Source organism: Neophocaena asiaeorientalis, unplaced genomic scaffold (assembly GCF_003031525.2).
Source record: "Neophocaena asiaeorientalis asiaeorientalis breed wild unplaced genomic scaffold, Neophocaena_asiaeorientalis_V1.1 scaffold124, whole genome shotgun sequence".
NCBI lineage: Eukaryota > Metazoa > Chordata > Mammalia > Artiodactyla > Phocoenidae > Neophocaena > Neophocaena asiaeorientalis.
The window spans coordinates 16,502,798-16,521,444 of NW_020174135.1; the positions used below are offsets into that span (position 1 = coordinate 16,502,798).

At 51.0% G+C, this 18,647-nt stretch overlaps 1 protein-coding gene across 1 annotated transcript in view; it reads right to left on the reverse strand.

The window, feature by feature from the left end:
• Positions 1–14,848, reverse strand: part of ONECUT2 (one cut homeobox 2) — a 39,940-nt gene extending 25,092 nt beyond the window's left edge. The window contains exons 1-3 of the mRNA XM_024754871.1: positions 14,843–14,848; positions 13,717–13,821; positions 12,912–13,617 (exon numbers count right to left, since the gene is read on the reverse strand). Coding sequence (XP_024610639.1) covers positions 12,912–13,617; positions 13,717–13,821; positions 14,843–14,848 — 817 coding nt within the window. The remainder of the gene's footprint in view (positions 1–12,911; positions 13,618–13,716; positions 13,822–14,842) is intronic.
• Between the last annotated feature and the right edge of the window lie 3,799 nt (positions 14,849–18,647).

The following is an 18,647-nucleotide window of genomic DNA, read 5'->3' on the forward strand; positions in this document are numbered from 1 at the left end:
GTATGGCTGACCTGGGGGAAAAGGAAAGAGTTTGAGTTGACTTCCTGGTTTTTGGCTTGAGATTCTGTGTACAAGATGCTATTACTGAGAGAGAGAGAATAAAAGAAGAGACTCATATTCGGTGGTGGTGGTGATGGGGGCTGGGGGTTAAGAAGAATGAGTTCACTTTGAGGTGCACTGAGTTTGAGGACACCCAGGCAAAGATGTCCAGATGCAGAAAGCAACAGGGACCTGGAACTCAGGAGAGATATCAGGGCTGGAGGGAGACCTAGAAGTCCTCAGCGTAGCAGGATGACAATCAAACAGATGCAGTCTTCCGGGGTGAGTATGATGAATGAATAGATAGAATAGCCTAGGCCTGAACGCTGAGCTAGATGGAGGGAGCCCAGAAAGGAGACCGAGAAGCAACAGCCAGGATTCCAAAAAGGAAAATTAGACAGTACGGTATTCCAGAAAGCACGCTCAGGAGTGTGCCACAGGCCATGGAGGGGCCAAGTTGAGGTGAGGACTGAGAAGCATCCATTGGATTTAGCTACAAAGACCTCAACAGTGACATTGGTAAGAGCAGATTTAGCAAACAGGAGTGGCCAGAATGAGACAGCAAAGGCCTGGGACTGAAAGGGGAGGTGAAAAACAGAGACTGAGTTAGAGGAACTCTTTCTAGAAGTGAAGGGAGGGAAGAGCTAAAGTTGGAACAGGTGTTGGGGGAGCATTAAAAAAATATAGGCGAGTCTGGAGCACAAAAATTCGGATGGGAAAGTGCTAAGAAGAGGTTATAAACACAGGAAGGGATTGCATCCTGAGAAGGTAGGAGAGGCAGGGGCCCAGAATGAGGTCAAAGAATTGGTTTTCAACAGGAAGAGTGTCTCTTCTTTTTCAGAACAATAATAAAAAAAAAAGGATGAGAGGGGTTAAACATCGAGAGTGACTGAGGAATTCACTCTCATGCCTTGAACATGAACTGATACAAACTCGGGTACACGTTAGGAGGCATCTGAATCCAAGACTTAAAAACAAAAAACCCTTTAGATTTGGAAATCTGTCGCTCTGTTTCAGAAACATAAAAAGTTCTTTGAATCCACACTTTTTTTTTTTTTTAGTATTTGGAGTCAAAGAAGACTATTGGGGAGGTACTGTTTACACTGCAGTCTTCTCAAAATATCTTTTAAAAACCACATTGAGTTCACTAGAAAGGAAATGCATTTAGTATAAGGCCTTGCAGAGTGCACGGCCTTATTTTAATAAGATGCAGTGATGCATATAAAATAGACTTGAAAAAAAAGGCTTTGCTTACTGTCAAATCCATGTTTTACCAGAAAAGGTTTTGATAGTGTAACCCAACAACTACTAGGAAATGCATGCCTGCAAGTTCAAAGATCATATGACTTGAAGAAACTGCTTTAATCAGAGTTTATCAAATAGATTTAAAACCAGTTCTTAGATCTAATTCAAATATGTTCCTGCTCATTTATAGAGCAAGAGTCTAGGTATTTAGACACAGAAAATGATTTTTTTCAACACTGAGAGTAAATGCTCTACCAGATTTGTTTTGTTTGGGGCTGGATTGTCTTCCTTTCATCCAAGAGCCACTTGGAATTTAAAGATGAATTGTCACAGCGAAGAAAATCTCATCTATCATGCCCTTGACTTTCTGTTTAAAGGGGATACACTTGTCTGTTCCTATGCTCCACCTCCCCGAGAACCACTTTAACAATAAATTAGGCTTGAACGAAAGTTTCTTGATATAAAGCAAAAGGTTTACATTTTAATTAGCTTTGGGAAGTCAAGGGCCATTTTACTAGAAACCTAAAGAGATGAGAGTTGTGCTTAATCACAGACCAAAAGGACCCACCTGCCTCCTTTCCCTGTAATAAAAACACAAATAAAGCAGAGCTACTGAATGAAAACAGCCAGAGTCAGGGGTCAGTGCCTAATGTCAGCTCTCACCGTGGCCAGGGCCATGTGACTCCGTTGTGTGGCCTCGTGGAAGTGACACAACCCTTGGCCCACAGAAGCGGTGGAGAGGGTCCTCTTAAAGACAGCCCCATCGAGGAAAACTCTAAAGAAATCAAACCCACTTTCTAGATTTATTGGAGGTAGCCTGGCAACACTACTGCTGATATAATGTGAGAATCTTGCTTCATCTAATGAAAACCATGTTTGCAAAACTCACGTGGAGGCAGGGGTGGGGGTGGGGAAATCCGTTTTTGTATATTTGTGTGCAGGGCAGCCAGACCGTAAACCTTGAAAGGAAACCCTCAATCTGAAATACCGTGCTGGGAGTAGCAGTCAGCGCCTGCAGAAGCCAGGAACATGGAGAAAAACATTTCAATCCCTCCGCCCCCGACAGAGGTAATGTTCTTCCTCTTGGAAAGGAAAGGGTCCTTTAGCATCTTTTGTCCTCTCACCGCCATCGCCTCCTCTCCCTTTATTATCGCTGACCTCCCACAGAGAAACGAAGCCAAGGGCCGAGGGAGGAAAATCTGAGGCCCTGTTCTGTCTGAGGCTCCGAGATCTAGAGAGCTGGAGCTACTGATCAGGGTCCTGCCCGGATTGAACCCGGTAGAGGACCCATCTCCCTTCTCTGGGGTGAGATGCCAACTTGCTCAGAACCCGGACTGGGCGCGCTGGCTGCCAGGGCCCTCCGTGGCGCTGTTCGTGGTGCTGAAGCCTGCATCAAGGCGTGGAGGCAGCAACCCACGCACAGGCGACCAGCTGTCAGGGGCTCCGGGCCCTGATCCACGTGAGGCAAGTCTGTAAACAGCTGCCGCCCACAGAGCTACAGCCAGCGCCACAGTTTGGCTCCAAGTGTAGCTCACTGGTTTACTTCTTTGCAACTGCAAAATGGCTGGTTTACTTTTTCTCTTCCCAGGGGGTTTCACAGAGCCCACCTCTGGCTCACCGATCTGGCACATCTCTTTCCTGATGTCCTCCCTGCCCATAGGAATTCTCTCACCCTCTCTCCTTCGTACAATACTTTGCCTTTGCAGAGCACCTTACAGTTGGTAGCGCCCTCACTGGCACCATCAACGGAGCCGTTTCTCTTACACACATAACCATTCCTCTTCTCTCCCACAGATATTTTTTGCCTTCTCTGCCCCTCATCTCTCAAGCAGGAGACTGTTACCTCAGTGTGCAGGGTGGGCGAAACACCTTTACCCATCACAGCAAAACCGCTGATTTCTCCTTGGCAATGAATTCGGAGAGGCAGAGGTTAGAGTTCCAAAGGACCAGGAGAAAGTCCCCTAAGAAATTTCTAGGAAAATACGGGTAGTGGTCAGTAGGGTGGGGAACGGAGACACAGACACTAGGAACAAAGTGAAGAAAAGAGCCTGGGCCTTCGAGGTGCAAGGCTTGTTGCAGTTAGAAGACTCCTGGCAGGTGGCACTCTAGCTCAAGGTGCTTTGGGTAGAAGCCTTGACTGTGCTCCTGGTTCCACCTCAAACTTCCTTTCTGCTAAACAACCCCCTAGCCAGGGTTGGAGGTCTGTCTTCCTCTTGATCCAAGCACTCTGCTAAAAAGCACCGTTCGCACAATTCTATTTACCGTAATACACAATGATGAAGGGAACATAACTAAGAAAGAGAGGGTCAGTGGGAGGATTTTTTTCTCATGTGTGATTGACGGTGCTCAGATCAAAACTGTGTAATCATCAATAACACGATTCAGCAATTGGGAAATGCAAACAAGTTGTGCAAGTGCTTGCTTTGGTCAAAGCCCTGGAGGGGCCCACGGGGCTGGGCCAAGCTTGAAGAGGGCAGTGCCAACAGGATGCCCTCCCTCCCACCAGGGCAGAGCTGGCTGTGCCTACAGCCTGACTGGCGTGACCTTTGCCTTTTGCAACACACATGCGGTTGGGCCGGCGTTAATGGCACTTTGCAGGGAGCTCCAATTGAGTAAACAAAAAATGCCTTGCCCTGTTCTAATGGAGCACATTATTCTGAGGCCTAAGCCTTCATCCAGGCCCCTGCAGCTGCTCTGCAGGTCAGTGCTACCAATAAAGCAATTAGCCAATGAGAAAACTCTTCTTCCCTGAGGGGGACTTGGAGGCTTTGTTGCAGTGGCTGTGCTTTGCTTTGGGTTTTTAAACAAGCAATCCAAGTTGATCTGAGCCTCTTACATCAGACTCCAGGATGAAGACACTGAAACTGTGTGTTTGCCGAGTGTGATATTTTAAGGAGCTGGTCCCTTGTTCAACACAGACTGGAAAGCTCACTGCTTCCTGTTCAATTAACCTGAACCATAGCTGAACTCTGCCCTTTGAACTCACTCTGCAGATAAATACATTAGCTCACCTAAGGAATCATTAATATTTTTCAATCACATAAAACAAACATGAATGTCTGAACACAACCCAAGAGATAGCCCATTAGGAATAGCACATGGAACATGTTGAAAAAAAAAATCACAAATGGATGTTATTTACAGAACAAAAAGGGTCAAGGAAGAAATAAAACGGATCATGCCAACAGTTCTGGAAACAAAGGCGACTTTCATTTTCATTTCTGCAAACACAAAGGGTACTGAGCAATATTGAGCAATTCCTGTTCCATCTACACTGCTCAATAAGAAGAAGTTGTACCCTACTCCTGGTCTGGTTTCTATCTACTTCCATCAGAACACACAACTCCAAGCCCTTCTCTTTGAAAGTGACTTCAGTGTTCATGCTCATATACAGAGTCCAAAATATTACATTTCTGGGGACGATTTTACTCCCAATTTGCTACAAATGAACCAAAATAATTTTACAGTAGAAGATGATGTTCCTGTGATGTTGTTACTCTAGCATCTAAACAGATTTTGTTTTGGGGGGAGGGAAAGCGAGAGAAGAGAAAAGAGGAGATCGCTAAATGCATCTATTTCGTCCTTATCCCTGCATGTCATCTTAGAAGAATGAGAAAAACATTCCCCAACCAAGTCATTACACATTTCAGTCTGATTCAGTTTCACTTCCCACAATTCTGCCTCTTGACTCCTCCCCTCCTTCCCCCTTTTCATTTTTGTTTGGTTTGGAGTGTGGGCTTAATGCCCAGCTATCCTAGATGAGAACACTTAAAGGAATATCGCAAGCGCAAAGGGTAAATCTATTGAATGAGGGTCTTTAACTATGTGGTTTCCTTAAAGGGAAAGGCTGGATCAATAGGATCAATATGAAAGGTTTCCCTGGCCCTGCATAAAAGGGTAAGGGCTTCTCTTTTCACTGGTTTAACTTTACTCTCTGACAAATGCAAATCAATGGGTCTGTGTTTACAACAGATTCCCTAACAGACCCAACCTGGGTAAAGCCCAGAGCCTCGTCCTGGGGGTGGGGAGTCCAAGCTTGCTCTAGGGGGATGCTCTAGGGCAGAGCTTAAGGCTCAAGGCCCTGGGGGTGGAGTGGGCTTGCTGCCCACTGGGATCCTGCTGCTGCCGCCTGTGGTCTCTCCAAAGAGGACAGAAAAAAATGGAGCAATGGAGCTCCAGACTCTTCCAAAGATGCCTCAACCCAACATAAACATAAAGCCCAAATTCCTAGGATCTGGTGAGCCAGTCAACCTTGTTTCCTACCAGTATAGATCTGGGAGGTTGACTACACAGAGGAAGCTGGAGTGGGATACCTACAATTGGAGCGGCCCATGCATTTCAGCTCTAGAATTCTCCTTCTGTCCTTTCTTAGGTGGTAACTGGCTCTCTTAGCTATTACAAGGCAAACCACTGAAACCGTGGGTTCTTTCCCCCTTAATTTTACCTTTCCCTTTAAAAACGTGATGCTTTCCAGAGATTACATGACTTCAAGTCAATACCAGTTACAGAGAAATTATTTTTCTTCCTGCAGGAGAAAGTATATGTATATTTGATTACATGAGCCAAAGTCCAATGCTGATTAAATTACATTGGAGGTGTGCTTCCAACCCAAACAAAGTCTGCTTTCTGCAGAAGAGTAATGGATCTTTAAATGGCGAGAGAGGCGCCAAGGTGGAACGCAGAGCTTCCCTTCCCTCTGGGACAATTTGTGTTGGACAGTTTTTCACAACAATGTCCACAATGTCCACTTCTCCCCCAGTGAGACTAGCTCTGTGTGCACAGCCCGCAGCCTGCTTCCATGCCTTGCCATGCCTCAGATGGGCTGAGCTACCCAGGCTACCTCCCTGCCCCTGCAAAAACCTGTGTACATTTCTCAGGGTCTTCACCTGGAGTGAGACTTGGAAATCAAAAGTCAAGCTTTTCCCAAAGGCGCTGAAGTGCATTAGGGGGACAGACTGGGTGATGAAAGGGGGTGCTGATGGGCCCCCAGCCCACCTTGAGCAGGCTCTGTACCTGACAGTATAAATGTCCCTGTTGGGTTCTCTCATAGTGGTCTCTCCCCACCAAGAAAAGTATCCCCTCAGAGGAAGCAATTGTCCCCAGGTCAGGAAAAACAAGGATCTCTGAGAGGGTTGGGGACAAGGATAATCCAGAATTTGTAGATGAAGTTTAAGGCCCAGGGTTCCTCCGTATTCACCCTTTTCCCCAGGGCCCTTTATCCAGACAATTGTTTCTGTTTATTCCCTCCTCATTTTCCTTCCTTTGGCAAGAGCCCAGAAACTAAATCCCTCTGCTTCTCCTCTGAGGGTTTCATTCCTCCAGGGATACCCCCGACAGGATACCACTTTCCCTCAAGACAGTTTCTACCAACACCAGCCACCAGCAGTAGTGTGGTGGCGTCCAGTACCTTCTTCCTGAGAACTCTTCAACCCCCTTCGTCTGATCTTCCTTTAGAAACAGGTTCTAGAGCCCAGAAAACCAAGAGGCGACCCTGAAGTGAAATTTTGGATTGAAGAAAGCTGGAGAGGCAGCCTCTTTACCCCTCAGGGTTCAGGCCTGGAGCTCTAGAAGGTAAACCCTGCCCAGGGTCCCCTGTTACCTCTGGGCAGACACGTGTCTCTGGAGAGAAGTGGGGCCGTTCTCAGAGACACAGAGAATCTGGGCAGCTCAGTTTCCCCTCTGCCCCACCCTCACCATTCACCAGGAATCCAGCCCTGTTTTGGGATTCTAAGATGGGGTTGGAGGAGACTCTAAGATTCCACCCTCCAAAAGCCCACTCGCCCCTCCCAGAACCTAAGAGCCCTTCACCGGGAGCTTGAGGGGAGGGGCCCGCTGTCTTCCTCACCAAAAGGAAACCTTGCCACCTTTTTGGTTTCTGTATCTGATCACCGGACCTAGTTCAATGTAGGTTTTCAGAAGAGGGGTAGGGCTCATTCTGACTAGGAATCAAGGACCTGTATCTCTAAGGAAACCCACTGGAAGGAAGATGACCCCTATCTCTGGGGAGGACAGAAAGAAATGACTGCTTCCCCTTTGCCACATGGCAAAGCAGAATAATGCAAGATTTGGGGGGTTTTCTCTCTCCTTTCTTTCCTCCTTTTTCTCATTTCGTTGTTGAAGGAAGGAAAACACTCCTTTTCGTCCAGGTTGAAACCTTCTCTTGAAGGAAAAGCTTAGTATTTCTAAAACTGGAGAATTTATAATTTCAAAAAACCCAAACAATTTAGTTCTTATCTCACCCCCACTACCGCCCCAGCTCTTTCTTTCCTTCATCCACTTTAGTGTTCCTTCTGGAAGAATAAACCATTTGGCGAAAGGAGCCGTTGGCAGGATGTGGAGGTCTTCCTGCCGGAGGGAAGGGACAGCTCTGAAGTTCTTCCTTTTCCCATCAAGGCAGGTGTCTCAGAGAAAACCTCTCTACTAGGGCCCGGTCTGAGTCCCGAGTCTCAGAGGGGAAGATCTCTCCAGCTGCTGGGAAGGGGAGCTGGGGCGGGGCAGTTCCCCAGGCTGGTGTTTCTTACCAGCCAGGGCAAGAAACAAGATTCTTCTCTGGTTGTGACCCAATTAGCCCAGAGCAGACCATTCTGAGGGGTGAAGCCCAGGCCATTGTCACTGGGGTCTCGTTTAACTGTCCAACTAATGCACCAGCGTAGAAAGTCTGCGAATGGGAACATTTAATGAGAATGTTCTTTCTTAATGAAAACAAGGATGGGGCGGATCTGCGGATCAGGAAGCTACGAGGTTAGCAGGCAGCTTTAAAGACGTCGTTTCTATACGTCTGTGTCTCTAGCTCTGCTTTGCAAGGAAGTTCATCTGTACCATTTTTTCTAGGTTCCCACATATATGCGTTAATATATTTGTTTTTCTCTTTAGAGACGTCGTTTCTAAAGTTCGGCTTGGACGTTCCCTCATATGGAGAGGAGACCAAATTTCCGGGATGGTTTCCGTGGAGGAAAGAAGTTGCTCCCGGCCCTGCTGGACCAGATGCGGGCCGCGCGGGGCAGAGGCGAAGGCACCCTAAGCACGAGAGGACTCGGGCGCCGTACCGTGCGACGCCTTCGGTATACCAACCACCCGCAGAGCCCGCGGCAGCGAGCGCAGAAAGCGGCGTTGCGCGCGCGGGGACCCGGGGAGAGGGCAGGCAGCCTGGCGACAGCAGGAAACCTCGAGTAGGAAGCGGCGGGCTGGGGCCGCGCGGGGTGAAGCAGCGGCCAGACCCGAGAACCCGCCTGCAGCTGCGGAAGCAGCGCGGCGGGAGCGCCGGGGAGCCAGGCCGCTGGCGAGCGCTCTGCTGGGAAGAGGGCGCCGTCGGGCTTACTGGAAACGCGCCGGATCAAGTTCCAGATCAATGAAATCTGGGTCTACACGTTAACATTATTGTTGCCAGCATTAATGCTCTTTTAATCTTCTAAACATTATCAGCATCGATCTCCCTCCATATACACATTTGTTTGAGAAAGTGACATAACCACATGGTGGAAAGCCTGGAATAAAAATAAATGCGCAGCCTCTCGCATCGAGGGCGCCCGTGGACCCAGGCTACTTCTCGCCCGCGGGTTCACTAACCTTCCTCGCGTCCCGCCGGCTCGGCCCAGCTCCCGCCCTAATGCGGGTTGGGAAGGTGTTCTCGACGCACCGGGGACTTGACCAAGCAAGGATGGTAGTGAGCTTTTCAATTATTAATCCGACCAGCCAGCAGGAGAAAACATCTTGTGTTCCGTACCGACGTGGTACATTCGGCCTCTCCGGCTCGGATCCCGAACTAAACCTTCGGGAGAGACCGGCTGAGCCCGCCGAGAGGCTGACCAGAGGGAGGGGTGGGAGTCGGGGTGCGGGGCTCTGCGGATGAGGTCCCCGCCCCCGTCCCTAGGCTTAGGGTGGCCTGAGGACGTCCCCTGGCGCCAAAAGGAGCCGCGCACGCACGTGGTGCCCCTGGCAGGCGCCGCCGCGTTGTGCCCTGGCCACGCTCCCCTGCCGCGGGCGTCAGGTGGCCCAGGCGACATCCCGTTGGGTTGGTTAAAGGCCCTCCGCTACCTCAGCAAGAGGTGGCTCCGGACTGGTCGCTGGGAGCTGCTGCCTGGGGAGGCCGGGCGTCTGTTCGCCGCGGGGACGCGAGGCAGGCTCGGGGCGGGCCGCCCCGGGAGCCCGGCTCACAGAAGGAGCAAACCTGGGCAGGGTGTGTCGTCGGAGGGTCTCTGCTCTTGTCTTCCAGTTGTTGGAGGAAACCACTCCCGCCTCCGGGGCCTCGATCGTCCTCCGCGAGGCGCCCATCCTTGGCCCGCGGAGGAACCCACTTTCTTGCCTGGGTTCTCTCGGTCCCTCCTGGTTCGTGTGTGCTTAGTTCAGAGGCCTCTTGAGGATTTGTGCTTGAACACGCTGGAGTTTGTCCTCGCCGCCTCTTGCCGGGTTAATAAAAACTGCTCTGCCGGTGCCAGACCCGGGGACCGCGGAAGAGACCCAAGCCCGCATGGTTGCAAACAGTTCGGCCCTCGCCACCCTTTATGAACGAAGTCGTGCACTTGGAGCCCATTTCTCTGAAATCTACTGTTGAGGCAATCTGAGCTCCCCCATCTTCTCCCTTCCCTTTTGCTATGCTATCCCGGTCTGTGGATACACCGAGGCGGTCGGCGCTTCTGTTGTGACGGGGGTGTACTTCACCTAAGGGTGAGGTTGCCGACACCGGCCCAAATCAGGCATCTTAACTCTGCAGTTCCTCAAACCCCTATCTGCTTACCTCTGGCAAGACCCAAAACGAGAAAGAGAAAGCGAAATTAAAAGAGAGAGAGAGAGAGAGCACTGGTCTCGATGAGATGGGGGGCTGGTCGGTCTCGGCGAGGTTCGGGCCTGGGATTCAGGCAGAGCTGCCCTGTAGAATCACTGGGATTGTTTAACCCCCAGAGCTCAACGGTGTGGGCCCTCGGCAGCGTCCTGGCGAGATTCCGATCCATACTCCTGGTGGAGAAGGGCTCAGCTTTTCTTCTCCATTTGCTCCTGTCCCCTAGCGCTCCAAGTACATAATACCAGTCCCAGCTTCTGCATCAGTGTCTGAAGAGACTGATCTACTGACCCCAAACTGAAAAGCTTCCTATGTAATAATAACCACTCAACACACTTGTAGTTGCTGATCGAATGGCCAGATAAAAAGGCTAAAGCTCTTGTCCCTTTTCAGCTCTGGGTAATAAAACAGACACACATTTGAATGCCTGAGCAAAGCGGGGTCCCTCGCAGGAAATTCCCAGTTGCTGAAGGAGGCTTTCAGACTCCCACTGAGGGGGCTTTCTTGCTCCTGCTCTGAAAATCCCCGATGCTGCCTGAGGCCAGCCCCTGAGTGGCCCCGGGACTCTCCCGTGGTGGGTGGTGGGACTGGGGTCCCCCAGGGATGCACACTCTCCCCCATCCCAGCAATGCTGTTGCAAAAATGCTTGAGACCGGCTAGTCAGGAAAGCATTACTTTCCAAATCACTTATACATTGGCAGAGGGCACGTGTTTTAAAAATCTCTGTCTTTTTCGGGACAGGCGTGAGGGGGCGGCAGCGCTCTGAGATCAGCCTGACTAGAATAGCTGTCATCCTGCCTTTACCTTACCCTGGTCCCCCCTCCCCAAGACCAGCTGCCAAGTTTCTTCTGGCTGCCTGTGCCCAAGAAGCCAGCCCTTGCTAAAGCTCACCCGTGAGGGACTAAAGGCCTTTTCAGGGGCCTAAGATAAAGAGGTACCACACTGTTTGGAATTGTCAGTAAGCTTCCAGTTTTTCACGGATAATCTCTATTCACTGCTTAATCTTTGCAAGGAACCAAGAGCAATCGGAGAAAATTGTAGGAGAGGATGAAGAGTAAAAAGCTAAATGAGGAGAAAGATAAAGTAGGTTTCCAAATCCATGCAGAACTATTTGGAGTCCACCGATGTGAGGAAGCCCTTGGCGGGGGGACTAGTTTCTTTACCTTTTCAGATCAACACTGCTGGGAGATTACTGACTGGAGATCCGAATCCTCCAACAGCGGGCAAAGGCGGAGGCTGTCAGAGTGGAAACGCCCCCTCCCCAAGCCTGGGCGAACACGTTGCCTGTCACACCCCCCAGCCCTGTCCGGCGTAAGGAGAGTGCACCCTACAAGCCAGGCTCAGCGGTGCGAGGATAGCCCCGGGGAGCCGGAGAGGAAGCCTGAGCTCACAGCTCCGGAAGCGCGTTGTGTGCGGCTCGGAACCGCGCGCTACCCACTACCCGCACCTATGTAAATCACTGCCACCACGAATTGTCCGCCAGATAATCCGACGATCGGGAGAGACAGCCTCAATCCAAAAGAAGCTGCCCATCTCGGCCTGCGTCCGGGTACCGTGCGTCCTCCCCAGTGGGGCGCCTGGACACTTTGTCCCTCTTGGCCCGTGGCAGGGTGTTGGGGGCAGCGCAATTGCCACGCGCACCGCGCTGGGTCTGTGCGCACTAAAGCGCGCAACTGTGTGCCAGTCGCAGCCACGGCTGCGCCTTTCTCTCTGGTTCCCGCCGCCCACGCAGGAGGTTTCTGCGCTCCTAGAACAATAGAGGGCTGTACCTCGCGGCTCTGCCGCTAGAGGAGGCACAAAGAGCCAAGCCGGCTACAGAACAATGTAACCAATGCGTCGACCCGTCCTCTCCCGCCGGCCGCAAGCCCTCCCCGTCGCCGAGCTACGCGCACAATCAGCGTCCGCTTAATGCAAAGGCGGAGCCTGTAGCCCGCGGCCAAGATGCGTTAACTAACCTGCATCTTAATTTTTCTGCACCTCTTCCCGCGAGCTCCCAGTCTCTCCCGGAGGCCCCAAACCTCGGCAAATCCTGGCAGACGCTGGGAGCCGGGCAAGGGCAGCAGGCGAGTGAGGCAGGACGCTCTCTACTCTTAGTTGCTCCTCTCCCGTCCTCCCAGAGAGGTGGATGTGGCAGTCCCAACCTTCGTCCTTGTACCCTCCCCTCACTGTGGGCAGTGACAAGGGAGCTGGCCCCAGCCTGCTCTTTCGATCATAAAGTCCCCGTGCCAATGTCAAGGCTGGAAACGGGCTCGGGAAGTGCTGTTGTACCCTGGTCACCCGTTCTCCGCGTGGGCAAGGCTGTGACTCTTGTCAGTGACCAAACAAGTTTGCCTCCCGCTCCCCCACCCCAGCCCACCAACTGCCTCCATATAGGGAGACCAGGCAGCTTGGAAAACTGAAACGTATTGCCTAAGCAAGCTTGGAAATGTATTGTCTAAGCAAGAGTTCAAGTGCACAGGGTTTCCAATAAAGGCAATCCCCCTTTCCTGTGAGTCCTGGAAAGAGAGGGCTCCTAGCGGACACGGTGCACCCCCATCGCGACTCCCACAACTGGGTAAGGTCGGAAGGAGAGGGCAGAGTTGGCACGTTGACCAAAGTGCGAATAAAACGCGGGTGGGGGTCGGTCAGGAAGCCCGGGAAACAAGGAGGGAGGAAGGAAGAGAAGAGAAAGGGAGAACAGAAAGAAGAGAGGAGAAAGAGGAAACAGAAGAAGAAATAAAGTGGAGAAGAAATAGGAAGTGTGGAGAGGAGGTGAGAACCCAGAGATGTGGCTAAGCGCCCTCACCCGGGGCCACAGGCACCCCGGAGCCCTCTCCCAGCACCCTGGCTCCAGGAGACCCTCTGGGCTTACCTGCCAGGCGTAAAGCAGACATGCGCTGGAACTCGGGCTCCTGCAGCCACTTCCACATCCTGCGGAAGGTCTCCCTGCCAGATTTGAGTTTACTCCACGGTTTGGGGTTCCGGAGCAGGTCGGAGAGAGTCCCCTGAGACCGGCACAACACCCTCTGCGCGAAGATCGCCTGTGGGATGCTGTAGCGCTTCAGCTCGGCGGTGATACGCTGGGCCACCTCTTTGGTGTTGATCTCCTCCAGCTGGCCTGATGTGGCCACCTGCGATCCCGAAGAGGACGAGGGTGGCCTCTCACGGTTAGGCGCCAGCACCGGCCCATGGGACTGAGCGTGGCCCGGGTGGTGTAGGCCGTTGAGGTGAGACATCATGGCCGCGGGCGGGGTGCCCAGACCGCGGGACAGGTGTTGCTCACCGCGGGTCAGCATGGCAGTGTGGTGCGCGTCGAAGTTGGGGCTGAGCATTTTGTCGTGGCCCGAGGGCCCGTAGCTGGGCAGGCTCTGCTGCGCGTTGTGGAGGCCGCCCAGCCCGTTGCCCAGCGGTGTGGCGGCTAGCGGGGACAGGCTCTGGCTCATGCCGGGCATCTCCTTGTAGGGGCTGTAGAGGTTGTTCATGGTCGGGAGCCCTCGCTCGTCGCGCATGAGGGTGAAGCTGCCGCTGACGTTGCCCGACAGGCGCTGGTGGTGGTGGAGCTCGGGGCGGCGCGCTGCCTAGCCATGTCCAAGCCCGCTCCGGTGCCGACGTCTTCTGTTTGGGTGAGCGGGAGCTGTCCAGAAGGGCTCTGCCGCTCGCCGGGGCAGCCAACCTACCTTCCCGGACCCGGGGCGGGGCAGTGCCCGATGGGCGCCGCGAGCAGCCACTGCGTGGCCGCGACTGCCCCGGGAGGCGGGCCTCCTGCGCACAGCTGCCAATGGCTGAGGAGCGGGCGGGGCCGCGCGTTTCACGTTTGGCTGACGGCTCTGTGCTTTTTTTTTTTTTTTCCTCCTTTGCCACTGGAATCAAACGTCAAGGAGAGGAAGAGAGGGAGGGGAAGAGAGGGTAGTGGGGAGAGAGGCGAGAGAGCGAGTGAGGGAGAGGAATTACGTTAAAGATGCCGCTCTATGTCTCTCCGGAGCTGCTGCGACCTGGGCTAAAGGGCTTTGCTTCAGTTCCCCTTGCTTCACCCCAAAGCTTTTATCGAGGCAAGCCAGGAGGGAAAACTCCAGCTACGTGCTGGTGTAAAAACAATCCCACGTCTCCTAACAAGCCACTTCCCAAGCGTCCCTAGCTGGGAGCCAGTAGTTTAGCCTTTAAAAATGCGGGCGCTAATGTATTCTAATATAGGGTAAATTCCCGAGACTGGGGAGTGCGGAATCTACGGAGCGAAGGAACTCCAGCGCCCTCGCTGCCTGCTAGCTGCGGCTGGCGGACGCAAGCCCACCCGCGGCGCGGGCCGCAGTAATGCCTGCAAAGTTAACACAATAACATCATTTAATTACCCGGCGAGCCCATAAATCTCTCAGTTATGAGCCTTCAGAAGGGCCCCTGCTAGATTGCAAAACAAAACTAGAACACCAGGAGCTACGGTTTCAAGGTGACCAAATGCTTGCTGCGCGAGCCAGTTGGAAAGGAGTGGTGGGAGGGGGCGGGGGCTGGAGGGGGTAGTGTACAGCAGGGTTGTTGCCGATGCCTTAGTTAGCAAACTTCTCCTGGGGGTAGGGAGTATGTAAACGTCCGGGACGTTACTCGCGGATCTTCCCCCTAACACACACACACACACACACACACACACACACACACACACGTCTCTCGAATCCCGGGAGAGGAACGCCCTGGGTTACGGCTGTGGATAGATGACATGGAGCCCATATCTGTATATCCAAACCTTGTTTCTGAAAAGACCAGAGCCCTGGTGAGTTCTAGAACGCTCGCAAGCCGCAGCTTCGAAAAGTGTACCTTCATCTACCCAGGATTGCCGTTGTTTAGTAACCCCTGGTCGGCGACTGGGAATGGAGCGGGGTTGTAGAGAGAAGGTGGAGATTTCTGCGGCCCGGGTTGGGGTGGAGGGGGTAGTTGAAGGCAGAGAGCCACTCGGCATTGAAAACCTTACAAGAAACAGATTCTTCCGAAGCAGGTTGCGTTCTGTTTGCCTGCGAAGATTCAAGCTAGCTGAGGTTGCGCAGATGTTGCCTTTGTTTAAAGAGACAGTAATTAAGGACAGGGTGGACATAAGTTGGAGAAGCGTGACCTATTTTCTTTTGATCAGCTGTCAAAAGAAGAGCAGGGGGTCTCCTTAAGACAGCCCCCTCCAACAACTTCCAGCTGTTAGAGAAAACTTGATAAGAAAACAAGGACACAGTCTGGAATACTGTATGTGCCTCCCTGGCGCTAGAGAAAGGTTTTATTCATTTGGAAAACAGTTCTTAGTCTTGGTGACCTTTTACGGCTGCCCTCCTCTCTCTTCTAGCTACAGAGCAAAAAAATCCACCCCTCCCACATCATGCTGTCACATGAACGTACAGTGACACTATTTCTAGATCAACTTTATTGAATTCTGGCCAATACCTTGCCAATTATTCTTTCAAATAGCCTATTCTTGTGATATCAAAGCCTGAGTAAGAAAGTGGATGATCCCCTGCTTTGCTAGACATACTTTTCTAAATGCTCACATCTTTTAATGTCACAGTACTAGACAGGTAAAATCACTCAGTTTTCTGTTTCTCTGACTTTCCTCTCTCCCTCACCTCCCCTACCATCTCTCTTCACCCTCCCCACCTTGTATATGGCAGCTGGACATTTGGGATAATTTGAAAGTTAATGTTTGAAATACACACCGAGTTGAACAAAAGTTCACAAGAGTGCAATCCCGTTGGTCCAGGAGTGCTCAGACACTGAAATAAGGCAGGAGAGGAGCAAGACAGGGGAAAAATCTGTTTGGTGTGCCCCAGTGCTGAAGGCAGCTTTCTCTGCCCTGGCTTCAGGCTCAAGCAGTGGCCAGTGACCCCAGGCTGGGACATCTGGTAGGCACTGCCTCCGTTCAGAAACCTAGGCATATAAATTGCCATTTAAATAAAATTTCAAAATTATAAACTCATTTCCCAGGCTACCAGGATAAATCTGCTCCTGGGTATTCCACCTCGGTGTGCCTGGGAGCAGTCACGTGCTGGGGAGTTGAAAGGTGAGTTGCATATTCTCGCTGCCTCGCTCCTTCCTCCCTCCCTCCTCCCCTCCCCTTCCCTCGATCAATATTGGCGATCTCAGGGAAATCATGAAATCGCATTGGCTTCTTTGTGTATAATTTCATTGGGCTAGATTAAAGCAGACTTTTCACGTTGTTTTTCTGATAGCGGTTTGAGGTTTTATATTTCAACCCAAAACCCATTGAAAAGAAAAATTAATGTGCTTGTTTACTCAGAATCCTAATTTTTACTGAATTAAGTTTGCATGTTTTCTCCCTTTCTTTTTAAACCGGAAAAATAGTATCTACTTGAAGATAATTTTAAGAATATCAGTACTAATACAATTTTCAAATATGTTTTGAAATATCTTTGATTTTTTTCTCTATAGTTCTTCGAGAAAATAAAAAGGAAGAGTTGCTTTCTAACCACCCCTTGTTAAGCACACATGTTCTAACCTTCGGAAGTTCTACGACTCAAAATTTTTTCTTTTAATTTGAAGTTACACTCCTGTTCCCCCTGACCGTATAGAAATGTGGCAGCAGAAGTGCTACTTCACGACTGTTAGAATCTGGACAAACAGTTGCACCAGCCATTATATCTGGAGCAGGATATCCATTACTTAGAATACCCCATTCGCAGGGCCGATTTTCTTCAAGACCAAACACTTAAATGATTCAAAAGAAGCCTGTAAATAAAATGCAGCTTTGACAACAAATATAAGCTATTGTACTGTAAAAGAAAAAAAATTGAAGTTGAGCAAGTGCAGAAAAAGACTGGAAAATTTTACTGGACTTTTCATATGTTTTTTTACATTAAAAAAATTTTAAGGGTCTGAGAGGGAGAGAGACATGAGCATTCAATTAAAACAGAGACCCTATAAATTATTCACGAAAAAAAATAAACACACCACAAGTAAACCCAATCTGGATAAGGGGTCCAACAGCTCTGTTCTTACTAAACAACTGTAACCACAGCCCAAACCCTGGGTAGAACGGGGGCTGCTTATTTCCACCCAAATGTTCAAAATCCTGAAGAAGGTTTTGTGTTGGGCAGAACGGATTTGCGCTACAACTAGGTTTATCAGAGCAATACAAAGAAACATAATGGTGGGCTGACTTGGACTATTTTATTTTTGTCCTTCCCCAAACCATCTGGCGTGTGAGTGTAGGGGTATTGATCAGGATCTGTGAGCTGCAGACCCCATGCCAATCCATAGCGTTTCTGGCAATCAGCGTCGCCCATGAATTGCAGCTGTCTGTGCAGCTCCTGAACAGAAATCTTCGAAAAAGTCCCCCACTTATCAAACACATCATCCGTTCAGGGGTAAGTCAATGTCATTTCTTTGTCATTCCATGAGCAGGGATTATGCAGGAGAAAGTTTTTGTTGTCTGTTGTATCTGCTGCTGTGCCTTTTTTTTTTTTTTTTAAAGGAAGGAGAGCAATTTTCTAGCCATTGAATGGTAATGGTTTTCCAGAAAGGCCTCAAGCGTTTGTAGGAATCTGACGACAAATACTGTTTTAATATTGTGGGGGAATTTTAAGAGGAGGGGGACATTCTTATGTTGCTATACACAAACAATAATAGTGATAATAGAGGGTTCCTTTTAATGACAGAGGATTTTCTCCCCTTTTCTCGCAGCCTCTGGTGATGAAGACGCCGCAAGTCTGTGATTACACTTGCAGATGGACGGTGGGTGCTAGTGGCGGAAAAGGCGTCTTCGGAATTGTGGCTCTGTTTGATATCTCCATTAGCTGCAGTTTTCTTCTGCCTGAAAGCTCGGGCTGGTTGAGCATAGGGAGAAGAAAACCAAAACCGATGCCTAGCCCCACTAACTCCCTTCGGCCTCTGAGCTCAGAAATTCACTGATACTTCTGAGTTTCCAGGTGAATCTAGGAAAGTCTGAAACAAAGTTTTCTAGGTGTTGAGGCCGAACCGGTCCTTTTTCGTCTGCTTCTGGCTCTGCGTGGATGTTGTTAATATCGAAAAGGCCAAGTTAGAAGAGCTGGCAGGGGACTGCCCTGAACTTTTGGGTGGACAGACAGACACTGCGCCAGGGTCGGGGGAGAGTTGGCGTTTGTTAGTGTTCTTCCCACCCTCAGCTAGCCTCTTAGGAAAAGAAAAACGAAGCTCCCGGAGCCCTCCCTGCCGGGGGAGCGTTCTCTCGGAGCCCTAAGCCCTGGTGCCTGGATTCGAAGGTGGGGAGTAGGGTCGCGGGGCGAAGCCAGCGGGATGTCGGAGCCTGGGCTTAACCCACCTAGCCTCAGTAGTCCAGGCGCGGGGAGTGGGCGAGCTTGGGGGAGGGGAGGGGCGGAGGAGACCCCATCCCAAGAAGCTTTGGCACCTGCTCTGGGGCAGCGGGTCTGGACAGGCAGCGGCAGCCCGAATCCAGACCTCCGCAGAGCAAAGCTTCTAGCGCGTCCGCCTGCCTAGTTTTAAAGAAGGCTTGGGACTAGGTCGGCCGACCTTGATCGCCTCCCTCCACTCCCTCAGAGAGGGGACTGCTGGAGTTTTGTGTCCTCAAGGACACACACACACACACACACACACACACACACACACACACACACACACGTGTCTCTTC